This window comes from Tenebrio molitor, chromosome 5 (genome assembly GCF_963966145.1).
Source record: "Tenebrio molitor chromosome 5, icTenMoli1.1, whole genome shotgun sequence".
NCBI classification, from domain to species: Eukaryota; Metazoa; Arthropoda; class Insecta; order Coleoptera; family Tenebrionidae; genus Tenebrio; species Tenebrio molitor.
In genome coordinates, this window is record NC_091050.1 from 10,474,666 (window position 1) to 10,495,286 (window position 20,621).

The window sequence follows — 20,621 nt, forward strand, 5'->3', positions numbered from 1 at the left end:
AACGCACCGAACCATGTTCGTCGAGGCGACCATTCCGATTCGATTGATCCTGAAAAATGCCAATTCAGGAGTAGGTCCGGCGCTTGAATATTTCACGCTACACCCACTTTCATTAAGCCGTCCGCCAATCATCCTACGCACCGGAGTCAGGTGTTAGATACCGAAAACCAGAAGGTGTATCCTGGAATAGACGGCCCTCCTATTGGCCGTCTAAGCGTTAGAAGCGGCTGGAAGGGATAGAGGGTGTGGCTTTCTATTGCCAGGGTTGAACATGCGTTTTCAGGATCAGTCGTCCTTACGCCTTTCTAACGACAGGGTGTGCTTTGCACGGTCGAATCGCGACGAACTGACAATTCGACGGAAGTGTGAAAGGACTCTTTGTCCATGAAGATTTTTGGTGGCGCGCTCTCGCCAGTTTTGGATCTTTCTCGACGCCCATAGAAGATATTATGGTAATCCTGTAAGTACTCGTTAACGTGTAGATCCTAGATCGTCCTGATTGTAAACTGTTGAAATCGCGAGTCGAGATTGCCAACTGAAAGTGATTGTTGAATAATGAAGAGCCACAACTAGTTTCGTAGATGGAAAAATCTTTCTTTCTAGACAGATAAGAGAAATAGGTTGTGGCGCAAAGTGGACTCGTATATCCAGTCCGGTGCAGTCCTAGTCCTGACTAGTGAATAATTTACGAGTGTAAAATCAGATATCTTATAATTAATCGAACATGATAATTACCGTCCCATTGACAACGGTAAATTACGATTGTTTAATAACCGGAGCCCTGAGGCTACTTTACGACCGATTCCCCAAGAAGTCGATAACTTAGTGAGATTAAATTTATTACTAGTTGATTTTACACGCTTTAATTTTACAGTCCAAAGATCGTGTGGGCTGCGCGTTCATTATCTACTTATTATTAAAATCCCACACTAGATCCCGTCCCTCCGCACAAATCCTAGCTCTGATCAGATCGCCAACCCCCCAATTACCTTTTCAATTTGGCGAGACTTCGACGCTAGATAAAGCGTGCGACTTGCAGGCATACCCCGTCGTCCCCGGGCATGTCTTGCCGGGTCTACTCTAGCTCCTCTTCCTCCGACTGGGACATCAACGACAGCGCCGTTCCGCGCATCAACGAGTTCGACGCCTTCTCCGAGTGGGCCGACGGCCACTGCCGCCTGGTCTACCGCGCCGACAACGAGGACGCCAAGAGGCACTCCTCGGGCTGGGCCATGCGCAACACCAACAACCACAACGTCCACATCCTGAAGAAGAGCTGTCTGGGGGTGCTGGTCTGCTCGGTGCGCTGCACCCTGCCCACCGGCGAGCGGGTCCACTTGCGGCCCGCCATCTGCGACAAGGCCCGGAAGAAGCAGCAAGGTACTGGTGCACCCCTAGAAAACCCGATTGTAGTGTGAGTGTTCAACAGGTAAACCGTGTCCTAATCGGCAATGCACCGGGAGGCTGGAGATCCTGGCCTGTCGGGGCCACTGCGGGTACCCAGTGACGCACTTCTGGAGGCACACCGACCACGCCATCTTCTTCCAGGCTAAGGGAGTGCACGATCATCCCCGGCCAGAGGCCAAGAGCACGTCGGAGGCGCGCAGGAGTCTGGGTAGCGGAAGGAGGGTGCGGGGGCTGGCGGTGCTTTTGGCCAAAGAGGCGGCGCTCGGAAATAAGGTACGATGATGACATCATCACAGATGCGTGCATGGACGGAAATGTATATTTAATTAAATTGGTATGTAAAGCGAAGAAGACATATGTTTCTGTCAATGCCGGATTACTAGCATTAATTACCGGTCTGCTTAAATCGTCGACCATGTAATTACATACGTGTGGTCGATTTATCAGTCGACTCTATTTGTATCGAAATATTGGTGATTGGCGATGCTTAATCACGCGCTAGACAAACCTCTCATTATCGGACCCTTTGGGTACGTTTCGAGACGCAATTTATGGACGACTGCGATCTTGTTGCAGCTGATGTCGCTGCGCGAGCCCAAACGGCAGTGTCGCGAGATGACCTCGCGGACCCTCAACCCTCCGCCCCTGATCGCCGACCAAGACAAAGGTGAAGACGGTGTAATTGAAAGAAAGTTGATTAAAGCGATTCCGTTCTAGGTTATTGTTCGTGTCCGCCTTTCGAGTGTATTTGTAATTACCAGCCCGTCCTGCCCACGACTCTCCAACAATACAACCCCCATTCGCCCTCCTACCAGCAGCCGCAAGTCCTCGACTCGTACTGGACGCAGGAGCCCGCGCAGGCACAGTCCTACCCCGACGTCGCCGGCCTCAACCAGTACGACTTCACCAACATCCCCGCCGACCTCTTCCAGCCCGAGGAGATCTTCCAGCTGGACCAGCCCATCAAGCCCGACTTCGTCGCGGGCTCGCAGCACGACCTCAACAGGTCCCCCTCGACGCTGCTCGACTTGGGCAGCGGCACCATCCACAGGGAGTTCAAGTCGGAGGAGTACTGGAGCCAGAACATGACCACCATGATCAACGACGACAGCAACAACAGCGGCAGCAGTCGGTTCAATCTAAGTCAATCGCCGGACAACACCCACCTAGGTCTCAACAACAATCTAGTTCCTTCCGCCCAGAACCAGTACATGGAGGGGGCGAAAATCGACGAGCTGAACTACGGGGTGCAGAAATCGGCGCAGAATTACTTCCAACAGACGGCGATGCTCGACGCCGACTACAAGAACCAGGGGAATTTCGAGATCATCGCCGACAATAAGGTCTACTTCGACGAGAGCTTGCAGAATTTCGACGGCTTCCAGAACGGCAAGGGCTACAAGTCCAACTACCAAGAGAAGTACATAGATCTGGGGCAGTACGCCGAGTACAACAATTTTCTGTCGGTCTACGACGGCAATAAAATCAACGACAGTGCCATGTTCGGTGACCTCGATTTTCGAATTAACAATTGTGCACCAGGTGCGAGTAATCTGCACTACAGCCACGACAATTTTGATTTGATCACGCACCAGTAACCACGCCGATGGACAGTATTCACGTTTTGAGTGCCTTGTACACTAGACGCTTTCAATGATCTTCATTACGTTAGAGTATAATTATTGTTGTACACATTGTATATACTATGTATAAATAATAAAAGAATAGATTTGTGATATAGCCCCCGAGATTCAAAAAATTTTGACAGGTGGAGGTTGAGTTGTTGGTCGGCAGGTGGCGCCGGATAAACATGGATGATGCACCGTAACCGTTTAATATACCATTAAATCTTTACGGCTTACCGCGTTTTGATGGTAATTTTATCACTTAATGATAAAAGATGCTGCGCGGCCGTGTCGTGACAATTAAAACGAGACGCGCTGGAGTTTAGATATATTTATTGCACACTGCGTTCCTTATAAAAAATTTGTAAATGTTACGTTAACTTTACTAATGTTCAGAAATCACTTATAAAGCTTAAAAACACATACACTATTCTAGTTTATGAACGAAATCCTAAATAGAAACAAATCCGTAATCGATTTTTTTTTATTGGATTTTTTCAATTAATATAAAAATTTCAATACTCGTTCTTGCGTTTGATCACACCACAAAATAATAATAGCGAAAAAAGTCTAGAAACTCACTAATCGTAACAACTCAAGAACAAATGAATGGGTACAACTCTATGATTGTAATAATTTGCTAGGAATTACTTATTCTATCAATTTATGCGATTGAAATTTCTTAAAAAGTAGTGAGATGGATATATGGTTAAATAAATTATTTATAAATATCAAAACTAGAGACTATGTTCTATGTTTGAAAGTAATATCTATTATATTTTGATTCAATAATCCGTAAGGCCATAATACAAAGACAGAATATTTATCATATCTCGAAAGTCGGAAAGAAGTGAATGAAAAGAGGAAATGTCAGCGATGCAATAAGACAAATATTCTGTCACCAATACATTTTTGTGTCTTTGATAATTTAAGGAAATGAAAATCTTACAAACATATAACGGTAACCTGAACCAATACCCATTTTTACTTAAACAACCACAGAATCACATATATATTATATAGTTGTGATGGACTAATGCTTTATTTACAATATTAAAATATCACATAAAATAATTCATTACTACGGCTTACACAAATTAAGGAAAATTCTTACTTTCTGGGGAGAGCAGTAAGCAGCTAATCTCTTCAATCCTGCAATAATTTAAACCCAAATTAAACCAATGGCGAGATGGAATTTTGAATACTGTTAGTTCTCTATGACTGTTAGTAAAACAACTTCAGAGTCGATCTAGATTAATTATAATTAAATGAACACAGCATCTGTACACGATGCGTTTTTTAAAAGATGACACATTAAAAGCCACTCGGTTTTGCCTTACCTACCACCTATGAAGTATACCTGGGACTACTATACTACTACACAAATTTGCGATCTGCAAGAAATACAGCCTATTTACAAACTTGTTCCGTAAGACTTAGATCTACGAGTCAAGTACGAGCGCAACCTGAGACACGCCTGATTCCGACGCGTGTTTCAGGCTGCACTAGGACTTGTCCGACACGTTAACTTTTACTTTAGTACATATGGTCCTACAGCTGCCTATTTCAACTGAAACAATCGCTTCTACCGTCCTATACGAAATTTTCTGTGATTAAAGTAAGGAACATTTTACCGTGATCGAAAATCGAAAACAATCGCACTACGATTGAGACAATTGTCCTGCTTACGACTCTCCAAATTTTGATATGGTTACAATCCAAAAAAATCACACCATAAAAAAACGTAACTTTAATCTCACAATTCGTCAGTATCTCATATGTAAGTGAATTATGTACAATAAAAAAAATCTTAAACTACACTAACTGAAATAGAAATTAAACTACCTATCATTCGGAAAGATCGCCTAATCGTGATTAGCCAATGAAACCTACCGATCAATACTGGATTGATTTTCGACGTTAAAGTTCTCCGTCAACTCCGTCCCCTTTTCCACATCCTCATCTCTCCTTTCGTCTTGCGACGTCGCCGAGTCTTCGCCCTTCTCCTCGGGAATGGGCGGTTCTTGCGACTCCGACCTGTCCCAGTTGCTGCTCTTCGACGGACTGGAAGGCAAAGAATGTGACGGGGCCGAGGTCAGGACGACGTCCACGGCTGGCGACGCCGTCGTCTGACTCTGTGACATGTGGCCCGGGTGCGACCCGCTCGCCGGTGGAGCGGTCGATGACGACGGCGGCACCTCCTTCGTCGCGGAAGGCGCTTTCACTTTCACGCGGAAAAACTTGGTACCTTGAGGCACCCTGAATCGGTTGACAGGCTGAAAAACGACACTAAAGTTTTCGTCCTAGAAAAGAATTTCAAAGATTTTCAATAACTGAAGGGAAACATGGACGATTTGGGTTAGTAAGCCAACGCCCTCTGGTGACGACGTATGCATGCTTGCCGGTTAATCAAGCCCCCTGTTCGTGACCTCGGATTAGGGGTTCGCAGCGGTAATGTTCGATTTTTTGATGTCAAATGATGATCAGGGTGCAGCGTTTTTTACATAAAACGTGTCTGAACGTAATTTTGAATCGACGCAAATTATAAATGGCCCTCACCTACATGAAATACCTTATTTGTATGCATATGGTGTGTGGGATGAGCTCCACGTGTTGTTAAAAACATAACACAAACAATTAATAAGACATAAATTACGTAACAAAAATATAACAACTTAATTGAATCCCACACCAGATGTCCCACCTCATTAAACACGTTTCGAGGAAGCAATAATCCTAATTCTTATTAAAAATTATTAATAAAACAAATTAATAAGTACGAGGAATATACTGCATGCATAATACCGTGCGATCGAAGAAAAAATGGAGTAAGCCACGACTATCATGATTCCGTTGGTAGCCCTAGTTTAAATACTGTTTGTATCAGAAACATATTTAAGTTCTCTAACTTTTAAAGGAGAAACATAACGGTTGTTAAATATAGCAATGTGTATTTAAACCGACGCTGCCAACTAAACCATGATAATTATGGCTTACTCGATTTATAAATATAATTTTTTTTCGATCGCACGCTACTTTTTTCCCTGAGTAGTAGGGTGTTTTGTAACCCCGAATTTTTAATTTATTATTTCCCTTAGCTCGCTTCTTTTGGAGACATTATTAAACAAAATGCCCTCGTCTTGAATATTGTGCGTTTCTAGATTATTGGATCTTTAAATAAACACTTTTGTAAATACAGTGCATTTTTTTTAACTGTTGCCATAGGGAATTGCATGGTAAAACTTATACCCCCTGTTAACTTTTGTTCTGATGAAAATATTCAAACCATTTTTGGAACAAAGTTGAAAGATTTTTTAAACTATCGGATAGATTACAATTCAATATCCTAAACTGTCGAAAAAGTTGTGAAAAAATATTTGTACCACGCCGGAATAATAGTCCGTCGAGCGGCCGCCAGAATAGCGTCCTTGTCGGCTCAACCAGCAACTGCCTATCCCCACTTTTGATTTTTGTCAGTTTCATTTAAAAAATAAATAGCGAGATCTTCTGGTGGCTATGATTAAATTTCTTTATAAAAAAAACAAAACGTAAAAACGTTAACGCACAAATAATTCAACACATTAACAGAAATTATCAAAGGAATTGTTCGAAATGTTTTTCTTCGACTATTTTGTAAATGTCGCACTGGAATGGAATTTGGTCAGGTTGAGCCGATAGGGACGCTATTCTGGCGGCCGCTCGACGTACTATTATTCCGGCGCGCTTTAAAATATTTTTTCACAACTTTTTCGACAGTTTAGGATATTGAATTGTAAACTATCCGGTAGTTTAAAAAATCTTCCAACTTTGTTCCAAAAATGGTTTGAATATTTTCATCAGAACAAAAGTTAACAGGGGGTACAAGTTTTACCATGCAATTCCCTATGGCAACAGTTAAAAAAAATGCACTGTATAACGTTTTGAGGTGGGTAAACGAAACAAATATTTTGATTGCAATTTTTTTTGCGTGTACGGCCTTGGTGTCGTAACAGATTAGTTAATGTGGTGACGGTAGTTTAAAAAAAAATCGTCCCGAAGTTATGATGCCAAGAGATGAACAAACAAACAAGGTCAACAAAATTTCGGCATTTTGGAAAAATCTTCAGTATTTATGCATCTAACCCATAATATTGCAGAGCAATGAATAAATCTCGTTAAATTTTAGGCTATGTTCAAATCACAAATCGAGAAAAACGCTTCAAATTAATTCGGACATAAATAACGAATTAATTGGATCCGTTAGCATAAAAAAATATATTATTTTTGTAGTTAACCTTCAACGATAATCTTATTGTTTATATTGTTATCAAATATTGAGAATTAGAGTGGGTTTAAGTTTTTGTGTGTTTCTTACTTCAATTTTATCTTTATGAAATACCAAAAAAGTAGGTTATATAAACAAAGATTATTTTTTTTATCATTCATCTCTTGCACATGTAGTACATGCTAGACGAAATGGCAACTCTTTACTGACTCCACGTGGCATAATTATTTTGTTATCATGTTTATTTATTTTTCCCAGAATCAATACTAAAACGACATCGGAATTATAATTTTCCACCTTATCTTTTTCTGGAAACACTATCGCTGTGATATTACACTTAATAACGTTTAATTTGCAGACAGAAGCTAGTCATTTGATTTATTTGCATGATAACACCTGTCATTCAACAACTGTTACATTAAAAATATTTTATAAAATGTAAATAGAAAATAGGTACATACTTGTTGCTATTGTCACAAAGTAAAAATTTTCACTGCTAATAAAATGTCATCCATATAATTTGACAAAGGGAACATGATGATAATTAGTGTCAAACAATGACATTGACGACCAAAATTTATTGCTCGCGACTGTAGTTTTAAAACAAACATTTTGCAACGCAAAAAATATAGTTCTTGTTATTTTCAGTGCAACGTTCGCCGTAACAAACTAAACGTCAATTACTCATAAATTTTTTTATACTTCCTGTCATCTTTTGCTAATATAAAAATTTATAATTACTTTTTTGCATGGTCACATTTCCACGCAACAACTCAAAGCCGCAATAAATGTTTTATAACCGAAAAATCTCTTGATCAACTTTGATTATTCCGTTTCCGTCCTTGGTAACAATATTTGTTTACTTCACACCACGTGGAGCGAATTTTTAAAGATTATTGCTGTCGTACGACTGTTTACTACAACGTAACTACGCGTTACTTTTACGTTAAAAATAGTATCATTCTTCGTCCCCCTTCACTATCGACTCTACGTTCCACTTGATCTCTTTTCGCATAAAAAAAATACTCGAACGATACCAATTACTGCAAACCCCTACATGCTTCCACTTCAATTATCTCGACCTATTGCTCGCCGCCTCACCTTTCTAGCATGGCAGTACTCCTTTTCTACTACTTCGGCGTAACAGTAAAGCTTGTTGGGTTGTCCGTCTGCGACTTTCAAACCTAGAGATTCTAAACAGTCGGCGTTGAGGAAATACAAAGACCCACTCTCCTGAAGTATCTTGAAATTCTGATGAGTCATGTCCCACACCACCAACACCAAATCGCCGGCTTTGCACGAGTCGATGTTCAACTTGCCCGGTCTCGACCATGACATTTCGCTGCGCTTTCTCGACTTGAGCGGACTGGTCGCTGCGTCGGAAGTGGCCGCACCTGCACCGGACAAAGTCATAAAAAAAAATTCAAACCGACGTTCAAAACGCACGCACCTTCGCACACAGCAACCGAAGCTGCCATTCCGGTCGCTTCTGAAGCTTTATACTTTTCCAGTTCTGCCTTGAGGGCCGCCTTGTCTCTCTCCAACTCCGCGATCCTCTTCAGGGATTCGTTGAGATCGTTGTCGGACTTGTCTTCGGTCAGTTGCTGTATTGTGTTCTTGTGTTTGATGCACTCCCGGTTCAAGTTGTTGATCTGTTCTCGCAGCATCTCCATTTGCTTCTCTTGGTCTTGAAGGAACTTGGCTTGCACGTCTTGGAGGATGAAGGTCTTCTGCTCTTGGAAATCCTGCTCCATCTGTTTCACTTTCTCTTCCACGATTTTCTGCCACCTCTGACTCTCCTTGTTGACGGCGTCGCTGACCGCCACTTCTTTCTCCGACTCGAAGTTCTCCGTCATTTGCATCAAAAGCGTCTCGTGATTCGTAATACTGGGATAATCTCCGCGTTCGATCTTCTCTAAGCTGTTCTCCGACGGACTCCTCTCCATAGTCATCAATTTGAACCGTGCCCTGATACTCTCTATCTCCCCCCGGTGGTCGTTTTTCAATCTCTCCGTGATATCCTTGATGCTCTTCTCCTTCTCCGCTAACAAATCGTCAACCCTCTTCTTCATCTCTTCCCCTGCCCTGATATTCTCCTCACTAATTTCATCCAGTTTCTGCTTCAACTGCGAATTCTCCTCCGTAACTTTCTTTAGTTGCGTACTCAACGTCGAGTTCTCATCCCGCAACCCCTTCATTTCTTCATTCTTACTCTGCGCTATTTTCCTGAAGTCACTAATCTCCAATTCGTGGTCTACTGTTAATCGTTGGATAAGTTCTCGCTCCCTGATTTCTCTCTCTTCAAGCAGATCGTTGATATTTGTACCTAGACTGCAACACGCCTCCTCCACCAAAACCTTCTCTCTCAACAGGTGATTCTTGGCTTCTGTCAATTCAGATCTTAACTGGTTGTAAGCTTGTCGTCCCAGATGGGACAGTGTAACAAGAAGCATCTTCAGTCTCTCGTATTCCGACCTCGAGATTTGCAAATTGTCCTAAAATTAATACGGGATCGTAGAGTTAAGCTAAACTAGCGATATTCTGTGTTCTAGGGACATGCACACATGTAATGTAAGGAAGGGTTTGGGGATTTTTGGACCACCAACTGACTAATGCAAAATTGTTGCAAAGGAGAATGACAGATTCTCGACAATCATACCTAATTCGCAAAGAACGTGTATTTTATATTTTTATTCCGACAGACGATTTAAGACTGTCCATTGATATAACTTAATTGTTTTTTGTCGTCCCTGTTGAAGTAATACATTTGAATTTTTCACTGGTTTCTAGATTACGAAAATAAAAAACACCAAATTTTCGTTTTGTTTGACACAAAATTTGGGACATCTGATCCACATTTTTACCACAAAAAGACCCCAAATTTTATTATTCAATAAATGCTTCGTTTAAATGAAATAAAATACTGTTTATGCCATACTTCATAAAAACTTTCAAGGCTAGATAAAAAATTGTACATCAAGAGTTTTTACAAGTGAAATCCACAGGGCAGGGATAAATAATTTGAAAAAGAATTTTTTAACGGTCATAATAAATAGGAGGCTACGTTTACGTTTGCAGTTTCGCGAAGAAAAAATAATTTTATTCCAAGAATATCCATTCTCTTTTGCAATCGAATTTTTATCTACCCAATTCGTAACAGAGGGCGAAAAAAATGCCTAGAAAAGAAAGAGTAAGTGCATGCAGGTACGTCTAGGGAGGGGGGTGTCGAGTGATTGTAAAAAAAAATTGAGAGAAGTAGAGCAGAGAACAGAAAGAACATTAACGGAATGATAAAATTAAAGAAAACAAAAATAGAAAAAAATGCTCATTATTATACAATCAACTAGTTTCTTTGTAAGTACCTGCAACAAGGCCACAACATTATTTGCAGTATCGAGCTGCTTAACGAATTCGCCTTGGCTCTGTCCAGTTTCGATACTCAAGCTCGACGGCAGACTTTCGTCAATATAAAACTCATCGTTAACGAAATCGGTTTGTTGGTGGCCCATGACGGGTGAATTGGGTGATTCTCCTTGGATATCTTTTGGGCTTTGCGGTGTGTGAGGGGAGATCGATTTGGATCGAAATAGAAGTGTCGAGTTAAAGCCCTGCATCTGTTGGTGATGCGAATTGAAACAGCTCTCCGTGTTCGAGCTGAAGTTTTTCAATGACGACAGCTCGTCTATGGATTCGAGTGAGGGATTTTTGAGGTTAGTGAAGCTTTCGGTGTTGCTCTGGCTCCCGCTGATGCTCAGAGTACGTTGGAGGGCGGAATTGGTTATCGTGTTAGTATCGTCTTGGGTCTGAATGTGGGGAGGTTTTTGGAAGGTACGGGGTGGTTTTTTAGGCGGTAGAGGATTTCGCTCACCAACCTCTGTTAGAGTGGAGGCGTCTTGAGTGCCGGGCCGCGGGGACGGGATTCCTTTATCAAAATGTAAGTCGAAAGGACTCTGACCCACCTTTTCAAACTCTTCAGTGTCCGTCTCGGATTCGCAACCTCTAAAATCACAAACAGTCAAATCGAAAAGTTACGATCCAACTCGAAACGCTATTTCTCACCTGTCCAAATCTTTCAAATGCGGAAGACCGTGGCTTGTCGTTTGCGGAGGCTCGTTTTCCACAGTTTTCAACAAGTTCTGGTCCAGATTACTACCGCCCTCCTCGACCCCTTCAACTAGTTTATCTACGTCCGACTTGTTTACAGTCTTATCTAGTTCGTCTTTAGCGTCTTTCAGCATGAAATAATTCGTGATGGCGGAAGTGTCAGGCACATCCAGAATGTCCGCCAGATCGGGCAATTCGTTTTTCAACGTCACCACGTCCTCTTCGGACAGTTTTGGTAAACTAGAGTCGAATATGGATGGCGCTTGCGTGCCAAAACTCGGCGGTAAATCGTCCATTCCGGGAAACAAAGAACTAAGAAAGTGACCCTCGATCTGAGCTTGGAAGTCTTTCCGCCTGGCAATTTCCTCATTGTAAATAGTTAATAAATGGCAAGCTACGTCAGACGCCCACTACAAAAAAACAATTAAACGAAAAACCACCCTCTCATGAACGAACCCACCAATAAAAAAGCCTGTGAGACCCTCCTCCTCCTGACAACTTCGACGATCGTGGAGAGATAAATCGCTGGTGCTGTGTGTACTTGTTGCAAAATTTCCAATTGCCTTTGTAGATTTAAGAGACTTTGGAAATAAAAAACTAGCTTATTGTCGAGTTCGCATAAAGTGTCTTCCATGAACACAATCCATTTGAGTCTGTGGTACAAGTTGGTGCTGAGTTCGTTTTTCGACAGGACGCAACGTTGCGTTATGTTGCGCACGCGTTCGTGATTCTCCAGCAAGACCTTCAACTGCTGTTGGTGGGTGTTGCACAGGTCGGGCAACACCGACGCCTCCTTGAACTGGCTGGCTCGGTTCTGATTCTGCAACAACTAAAAGTTATTTTTTTAAATTGGTGGTTTTTGGTTCTAAACTGTTGTACCCTTTGGAACGACTCAGCTAGTTTCCCCTGAACCCCGACCACATCCTTCACGTCTTTCATCAATTTCTCCAAGCCGAAAAGTCGATCGCCCATGCCTTTGATTTCTTTCATCGTCGTGTCCTCCGTCATTGTCAGTTTGGTCTCGACTTCCTCCCGTAACGAGTCGAACTCCTTCTCGTCCGTCTGAAACCGTCGACACTGTTTACGGGAAAATTGCGAGTTTGTTGGTACCGACCTGCGCCAGTCCTTTTGCACAAACGTCAAATAAATAATCCATAAAATCATCCCTCTGCGATATCCACTCCAACAGCGTCACTTCGCCTTTGACACTCTCCGATTGGGCCTCCGCAGAGAAATCATCGTCTTCAGGTACTAGTAATTTTTGCGATTCTATAAGGGCAGGTAACACAGGAATTTTTTGTAAAACGAGGAGATCATCTTTAAAACTGCAAACCGATAAATTAACGAGGTAGTGTCGGGGCGATTTAGATAAGCTACTCACTGGTTCAAAAAATCTAAATATGTAGTACGCTTCGCTATGTATTCGTTGAAAGCCTCCTGATAGTGGTTCCAGCGGACTTTCAGAGCCAAACTTAAGTCTTCCAGGTTTGCCACGACCGCGGCCCATCCTTGCTGCTGTAGATGTTGTTCGTGAACTAACTTTTCGCATATTCTCATTTGTTCCTTGGCAGTTTCGCAAAATAACCGCGCCAGATGCGTCCTCTTTATCACTGTGTTGTACGTGGATGGCCATTCGGAGGACTCTTGCACTTTACTTCTTAAATCTGCGGAAGGGATTTTATAACACGAGAAAATACCGTGTCGGCCAAATTATCCAAACAAAAAAAAGTTTTGACAAAAGTGTTCGCGAAACATTTACCAAAATACTAAAAACGAGGGTTGTAAGTGGGCATTTTTTTCACTGTTACGAGGAAAACTCGAACAATGCTGCTGCTTTGACGTTGCGATTTTCTCGTAAAATCTACCACGTCATTGGGAATTAGTTTCTCTAAATTTTCCCTGGTTTTACACTGCTGTTCTTGTTGTTGTCGTCTGCGACTCGTGCTTATTTTCACAACACCACAAACATTCGTGGGCTCGGAAAAATTGACAGAAATTATTCACTCACTAGGGAGATTGTAACTCAAAATATTTACATTCTAAATTAACGGATGAATAAACCTAAATTCTCATTACTGTTGACATTATTAGTGGTTTATTTCGCTGTTAATTATTTTCACACTTTTTAAAAACGTTTACCTTTCCAGTAAAAGGAAATTTTTGAGCTACGCACAATTCTGCTTTATCTATGCGTTTCAAAACAAAAAACAGTTTTTCATGTTTTTATTAAAATGACAAACATGTGAAATGTTAAAATTTTATTTTTAGATTTTGTTGTTATGTGCCAACAATTTTTTACTATTTTGTGTCTACGAATCAGGAGATGCGTAAACTATAAATTTTATGAGCAATGGAAACAAAATGTAATAAAACAAATTTGCAACAAAATTTTGAAGATTATTTATTTCACCACTCTAGTTAATTAGCCTTGAAGACACGACATTCAAGGAAAGTATAATTCAACATTCAAAAGTTTTTAGCCAGATTAAAATCTTGTAAGAGTTGTCAAATATTGTGTAATAAGTATGTCCACCTGCATTGTATACCTTACAATCAGAAAAATAATTTTATTTTTACATACATTTAGCAAAGATAACAAGTATTTTTGTGGCGGTAAAATGAAAACATGTCACATTTAAAACATAATCAGTCCCAAACAAAAACTCTAGGATTTGTATTGACTACATCTTACACATTAAAAAAAATATATTTTTTTTTATCTGCGGCGGTAAAATTTGGTACTCTCCTAAATACATAAAGCTGTACTTTAGATTGATGTTATCAAAGATCTTATCGAATCAATACTGGCAATTTTAGATTCTTTAAAAAAATCCCACAATTCTACAATTCACAACGAATCACATCTTCCAAAACAAAAAACAATTTTGATTAAATTTCAACGTCGTGACCAAGACCTGCAACCTCATCTGCCACGGGGAACAACTTTGTCAATTTTTTTCTTCGGATTAAATTCGCCTCAAAACTAGTTACCGAGTTCCGTTCCTTGGTCTACGCTGGCTGCGGGCGGCTGTTCGGAGGCGATGACGTCCTTGCTGAAAAGAAAAATGGGATTCGTGTCGGTCCCGGCCGGATAGGAGCAGACCCTGTCGTCGGCGCGCAAGTGTTCGCCCCCGCTGACCAGGAGCACCTGCTTGTCGACGGGAATCCGCAGGGTGTGTTCCACGTGCGCTTTCAAATTTTGCACGCTGAAAAACGAGAGAGACATTTTTATTTATTGGATCCGCCCACGCCCAGACCCGTCGTCTAACGTGGAAAATAAACACAATCAACTGGTTTACATCGTGTAAATTTGCTATTCTCAAGGACGATACACTTAGTCGCCGGCTTATTTGATCTATTCTTTTATTTCAGAGAAACCTTGCCAGTTCCGATGCGTGAACTAACGCAACACGACGATATAGACCAGATCGCAATTAAATTCAACCTTACTTCTCATTGGCTGGTGCAACAAGTGTTGCTAAATGTTGTTCGGGTAGAAAGCGGCCGAAAAAAACCAACAACAAAATCGACCGAACTTGCACCACTCAAATTATCATACGATTTGGATTTGTGCCGAGATTTTCGATGGATAACATTGTGTGCAGAACGAAGGTTGCGCTCGGACGAATTCACGAAACGCACCACCACCACAACATATTGCAAATTCATGATAATAAGTCTGTTTTAATTTCATAAACATTGCGTCGTGTTTAATTAGCCTCGTAATAGCCGATTTCTTTGCGAATATTTACGACTCGCGGTTACGTCGAAAACTTCTGTTCAATCTCAACACTAAAAGAAAGCAACAGTTTGATTTGCATCTTTCACCGACTAAACACAGGTCTGAATGCCCCGACAAAATTATCGGACATAAATTACACGTTCGATCTCTAATGTTAAACCACAACGATCTCTATCGCGGCAGCAAAACGTATTTTACGATATTTATCTCTAAAACATGTTGTAACATGCCAGCTTCTGCTTGTCCGACATGCACTTTATTACACATTTTGAAAGCTTACTGTACAAAGACCTCTCATTTTTATTATCACTTCATTCTGAAAAGATTACTTCATCAAGTTTGCTTTTCATAATAACCATTGTCCCAGCGGTCGTTTTACGTTTAACAACATTCAAAAAAAATTAAACACGCCAAATTGCCTTAACGGGGTACTTTACAACGCAAGTCGGTGCAGCAAAAACCCAACGGTTTTTGTTCTGTGACGATGATTAGTTATTTATTGCAATTGATTGGATATTAACGGTACGGTCAACGAACAATTTCTTATGAATATTGCATCAGTTTTCTAAATTAGAATCGAGCCGACAAAATCTGACAAAGTCGCGTTTGTGTGATACGCTCAAGGATGCACGTAGGTGCAGCCAAATTTTCTGCAACTAATATGTCAATTGGACTCATCGAATTAAACAGAAATAAATCCTTATTGTTTTGTATATTGATAGTTGCAATAAAAATGACTGTTTAGTTTTACTGCACATTTTTAAAATACATGTAGCATGCTGAAAATAAATTTGACGAGCTGTGATTTATTGTGATAAAAGTTCTCTCACACCGAACCTATGCATCGAAAGACTCCCAGTTTGTGAACAAAATTAAGTTTGCAAGACTTTCACTTAGAGACGATTTGTCTGAAGACCATTTCCTGCCGTTACTGCAAAAAAATTATAGAAGACACACCTACATACGTAATTCTTACGAGGATGGTTTACACCAATGTGTCCCCTAAAAGTGTTTGGAAATTGCAGTTTACAGTGTCCTAACGGTAAACAGTTTTGCACAATTATTATGCAACACCACACAGGACACTTTTTACAAGTGTCAGAAGTAGAATTAATAGGACATCAGCCTTACAATGCTTACTTGTCACCTTCCTCGATTTCATTTCTTTTTGTTCCCGAGTTTTTTAAAGTTTCGGAAGTAACCGAGAGAGAATTGAATTTTTATTTTGATAAATGATTGCACTGGATACGTAACTGAATACTGAATTTTGAAAAGCAAAAATAAAAATGTTAAAAAAAGTGTTTCACAATATTACAATCGACGAGTTGGGATGAGTCATAAGTACCGAAGTATTGAATGAACAACGGGTCAGTCTTCTCATCATAAATTCGTAATTAATTTCCTCCACCTGCTTCTGTGGGGTTATCAAATGGGTAGTAGTGTCTTTGGGGGAGTTTAAATTGGAAATATTAAGTAGTTTTGCAAAAAATTTATTCAAGGATGTAAACAAAGCACAATGCAATGACGACGATCGCAAAAATGTGTAACGTACACCGTCTAGATGTCTTGACAGATCAATTAAAAAAATTCGTTTGCAATTACGATACTGACAGACGAACTAAGGTCAAGTCGGGGGTGATCTTTTCAAGACTGTTATGGAACAAAAGCCACACACAAACACTAGAAAGACATAGGAGAAGGTTTATGCGTCCCAATCAAGCACTAATGACGCACTTACAACACCCAAGAAAAATTATCACGTTAGGTTTGGGAGGGTGCGCATTGATTTGGAGAACAAATCGAGAATAGCTGTGACAACCAGTTTCCTTTCTTGGCACAAAAAAAAAGATTTGGAAAAATAGATAAAGGAAGATGAAAAACGGGTCACGTATGATAACATCGTATCAAAAAAAACAATGACGTGACAATCAGTCTCGACCGAAGCTAAATTTTAGCATAAGTAAACTTGCATTGTTTCTGGCGAGATTAAAAGATAATTATTTATTTTTGGCTGTTAAACTGCCACAAACTGTTTGCATTTGAACTCTAGGTTGAACAGCTGTAGACAACAACAACAGCAAACGTTTGAGAACGGCTTTTTGAACTCGCAAATTTGGAGAACGCGATTTCAAGTTGATCTGCGACGGTCGCAACTTGTACGGCGCAAAATTGCAAGTTTGAGAAAGATGACGCATATTGGTAATTAATGTGTAGGACAAAGATAGCTACACATTTGCGCTGCACCACCTATTTGCGACCATGACTTGAAATCGGGCCCTAAGAACGCACGATCACGTAAAGGAAAAATAATACAGGAGTTATTGCTGCTTGTGCTGCTGTATCCACCATATCCGCCAGACTTTGCCCCAACGGATCTTCGCCGGGAGTTTCATTATGAGTTCGTTCAAAAATTCTTCACAACTAAATACGTATTCCTGATTTTGTTTCGTTAACAAGAATTATGAATCTACTCTGAATTAAAATCAACTGTAAATATTTTCGTAATCTAAAAAAAATCGATGCACTCCAGTGGAACTTATTTATGACTCAACCCACTAAGCATAAAAACAAAATGTTCCAAATTTGCTAGAACTTGAGCATCGCACTTAAAATTTTACATAAAAGGCACAGAATATAAATCGTAAAGAGTTGATTCATCTGAAATATTCAATTGTCATTCCTATTATAGAAGCGTTTCTAATCAATATTATCTGGCAATTGAAAATTTTTTAATCAAACAGTCATCGTAAAAATCTCATTAAGGTAAAGAGGCAATAAACAATAATTTTAGACTTTGGTGAAATCATGAACAATAATAGATCGCCAATAGATTCTTCCATTTGCAAGGCGTTATCTAAACCAGCGCAAATTTCCTCGACGCGCGTCCCATTTTCCCTTTGACGACTCCTTTCGCTCACTTGAGTCGTCGTTACAAAAGTAAACTAAATAATTCAATTCCATTTTTACGATTGCATTGTGCTTAATTGACCTTGTAACAGTTGATTTCTTTACAGTAATTATATTCCTCGGCGAACGTTTACGATTTTCCGGTAATATTGGAAATTACAAAACGGTTCATAATTAATGCAAATAAATTGATCGCAGCGAAAGCAAATCGAGGTTGTAAGTTGCAACGGCGAAGAAGCGTTATCGCTGTGTAAACACCAACAAGGGACTACTATCGCCAAACCCATTTACATTTTTTCTCCATCGAAAAAATTCAGGTCATAAATTCGTACAACTAGAACGGCGATTAACGATAATTTCGAATAAACAATTAACTATTGACAGATCCTATTAAATCGCGCTTATCACCGTACGAGCATAATGAACCGCATAAATGCACCGATACTTCGATAAGGTCGCGTGGGCACGACGCAACACGAAACCTGCCACCTGAAAGCTGGACTGCCAGGAAGCCCCAATTCCGGACGAGTTCCGGGTATTCGGCTACCGAAAGCGCTTTCCTTTTCGGGACGATGTAAACAGTGGAGGCGCTTGTTGCCGAACGAAAAGACGGTCCAGTTCGCTTTACTTCTTTTTCGTTACGTGTTCCGCGTTCGAATAAAAATACCAAATTGACTGGCGCAATTATGAGTTATTCACTGACAAGGTCGACGACCGCGAGATTGCCAATTTGAAGCGTCGCCGTACCTTTTGTAAAATCTAATACGCGTTGTAGTATTTTTTTATGGGAAATTGGCAACAATTCAAGTTTATCCTTCAATAAAACGTCGATGTAAACACGAGCGTAATGACCAAAAAATTCGAACGTTCACCTGTAACGACACCCAATCTCGATTAATTAAACTGCATTATCATCATTCGAACAATCCGACCGTCCCTCCCGACCCAATGATTGATTCACCGCGGGCCCGACTCAAAAACAACGAGCCCGTCACAGTTGTTTTCATAAATAATATAAAAGCCACCCTCCGTATTTTATTGACGAGGACGTCGATCCATCTTTGTTGGCAGATGGCTCCTAAAATATGAACCGGGGAGGAGTTGCGTCACGGCGATATCCAGAAAGCGCCAGGCACGTGCCCCAACTCCTACTAATTTGTGCATTTCGTCTTTATCAATCCTGCTAGATTCATGCCAACGGCACGAGCTTGACGCGTGCAATTAAATTACTCTTCCATTGGAAAAACTGTCTGCTTCATGCGAACATATTCATCGCGATAAAATAATGAACAGGTGACTCACAAAACGTCGTGCCACAAAAATGACTTGCGAACGCTATGAACTAGGATCCACATTGAAGATGCACCTGCTGGTGGCATTAATACCATTACAGGCTGCCAATGTGGCTTATGATAATCGTCGTTTGTTGCATTGATATGCGGGACGACGTGATAAATTGCATGTTTAACTTTCTTGAACAGGTTTATCCCTGCTAAAAAGCATGCAAATGTTAATCATACTATAAATAACCGGTGTAAACGACATTAATCGAAAAATAGCGTATAAATAACCGATTCAGGACTCTTTGTCTGCACCAGTTCAAGTAACAGTTTGTGGGGCTGTGATCCAGCCAGGATTCCTTCAGAGGGATGTAAACATAACCTATGTTCTCTGCTGCGGATGGAGTGTTTTAGTACTGACCTTTCTAGAGCGAGGCTCATATCGAAAGTCATCATTCGCCCTGTGTCCACTTGGAATACGAACAGCATTTTAAGGCAATTTAGGAACAGGCTTCGAAAAAAATCCAAAATTAGAAATACCTGCAACAAAGACGCAGTTGAGTGTTTGCCTAGAGTGTGTGTTTTGGCTATTGATAGTGTTATCGCTGGAGCGTATTATTGGAGGTCGATGGGGTGAATTGGATTGTTTACGGGGAACGGGCCGTGGAGCGGCGATAGCAGACGGGTCCGACACCTACAATAGGTGCATTATAAAACAGTCACAGTTATAAATAAAGCCAACAAAACGTCATTATCATCAATGATGCATGTTTACATTCGCAAATAGGTAAACAAAGAGATTTTGGTGGAAAGCTGCACGGTGGGGTCCCGAGTGGAGGATTTGTTGTTTTGCGGGCGCAACGCGAGTTTACGCTTTGCCTTTGGATACGTACGTGCAGACATGGAATTTACGACGATTTCCCAACGATTTTCTTGTCCATAGCTGGCCGAACAGCTATCTGACATTTTCACAGCTGATATTGACAAACACTGTAATTTTTCACTAGCATTTTAACGTAGCGTTACACTATCTCGACGGATTGTCTGTGACCGCTATCACACATTTTGGCCAAAACGCAATTTGACCATCAGCTGACTAGGAAGTCCGAACTGTTTTCCAAACTCGTGTACGATGTGCAATTCATTAAAAACCAAGGACACTTCCTGACGAACTCGTTTGAATCTACCCCAGCGACCTCTACATACAATTCGCAGCTTTGACCTCCCGCGACATCTGTCGACGCGCTCGCGACCGCGTTACAGAATTTTTCTCGTACCAACGCAGGTCTCGA

General features: G+C 40.9%; 2 protein-coding genes across 10 annotated transcripts; one reads left to right on the forward strand and one right to left on the reverse strand.

The window, feature by feature from the left end:
• Nucleotides 1-1,168: 1,168 nt before the first annotated feature.
• Nucleotides 1,169-20,499, reverse strand: Atg17 (autophagy-related 17). 9 transcript variants are annotated; one of them, XM_069048223.1, is made up of 14 exons: nt 20,223-20,497; nt 19,751-19,869; nt 14,392-14,606; nt 12,782-13,064; nt 12,515-12,725; nt 12,280-12,462; nt 11,861-12,229; nt 11,356-11,810; nt 11,169-11,295; nt 8,747-9,791; nt 8,398-8,690; nt 4,926-5,335; nt 4,373-4,426; nt 3,349-4,184 (listed from the first exon to the last, which is right to left on the reverse strand). In XM_069048223.1, the coding sequence occupies exons 2-13, from the start codon at nt 19,816-19,818 to the stop codon at nt 4,402-4,404; spliced, it is 3,684 nt and encodes a 1,227-aa protein (XP_068904324.1). In that variant the 5' UTR covers nt 19,819-19,869; nt 20,223-20,497; the 3' UTR covers nt 3,349-4,184; nt 4,373-4,401. The 9 variants fall into 9 exon arrangements, with proteins under 9 accessions (XP_068904320.1, XP_068904317.1, XP_068904318.1 ...); XM_069048219.1 differs by lacking the exons at nt 3,349-4,184; nt 4,373-4,426 and adding an exon at nt 1,169-1,394 and having other exon boundaries at nt 11,256-11,295; nt 20,223-20,499; XM_069048216.1 differs by lacking the exons at nt 3,349-4,184; nt 4,373-4,426 and adding an exon at nt 1,169-1,394 and having other exon boundaries at nt 20,223-20,498.
• On the forward strand, nt 1,452-3,270 carry gcm (glial cells missing). The gene is made up of 4 exons (XM_069046596.1): nt 1,452-1,496; nt 1,549-1,680; nt 1,984-2,009; nt 2,111-3,270. The coding sequence occupies exons 1-4, from the start codon at nt 1,452-1,454 to the stop codon at nt 3,003-3,005; spliced, it is 1,098 nt and encodes a 365-aa protein (XP_068902697.1). The 3' UTR covers nt 3,006-3,270.
• Nucleotides 20,500-20,621: the final 122 nt, after the last annotated feature.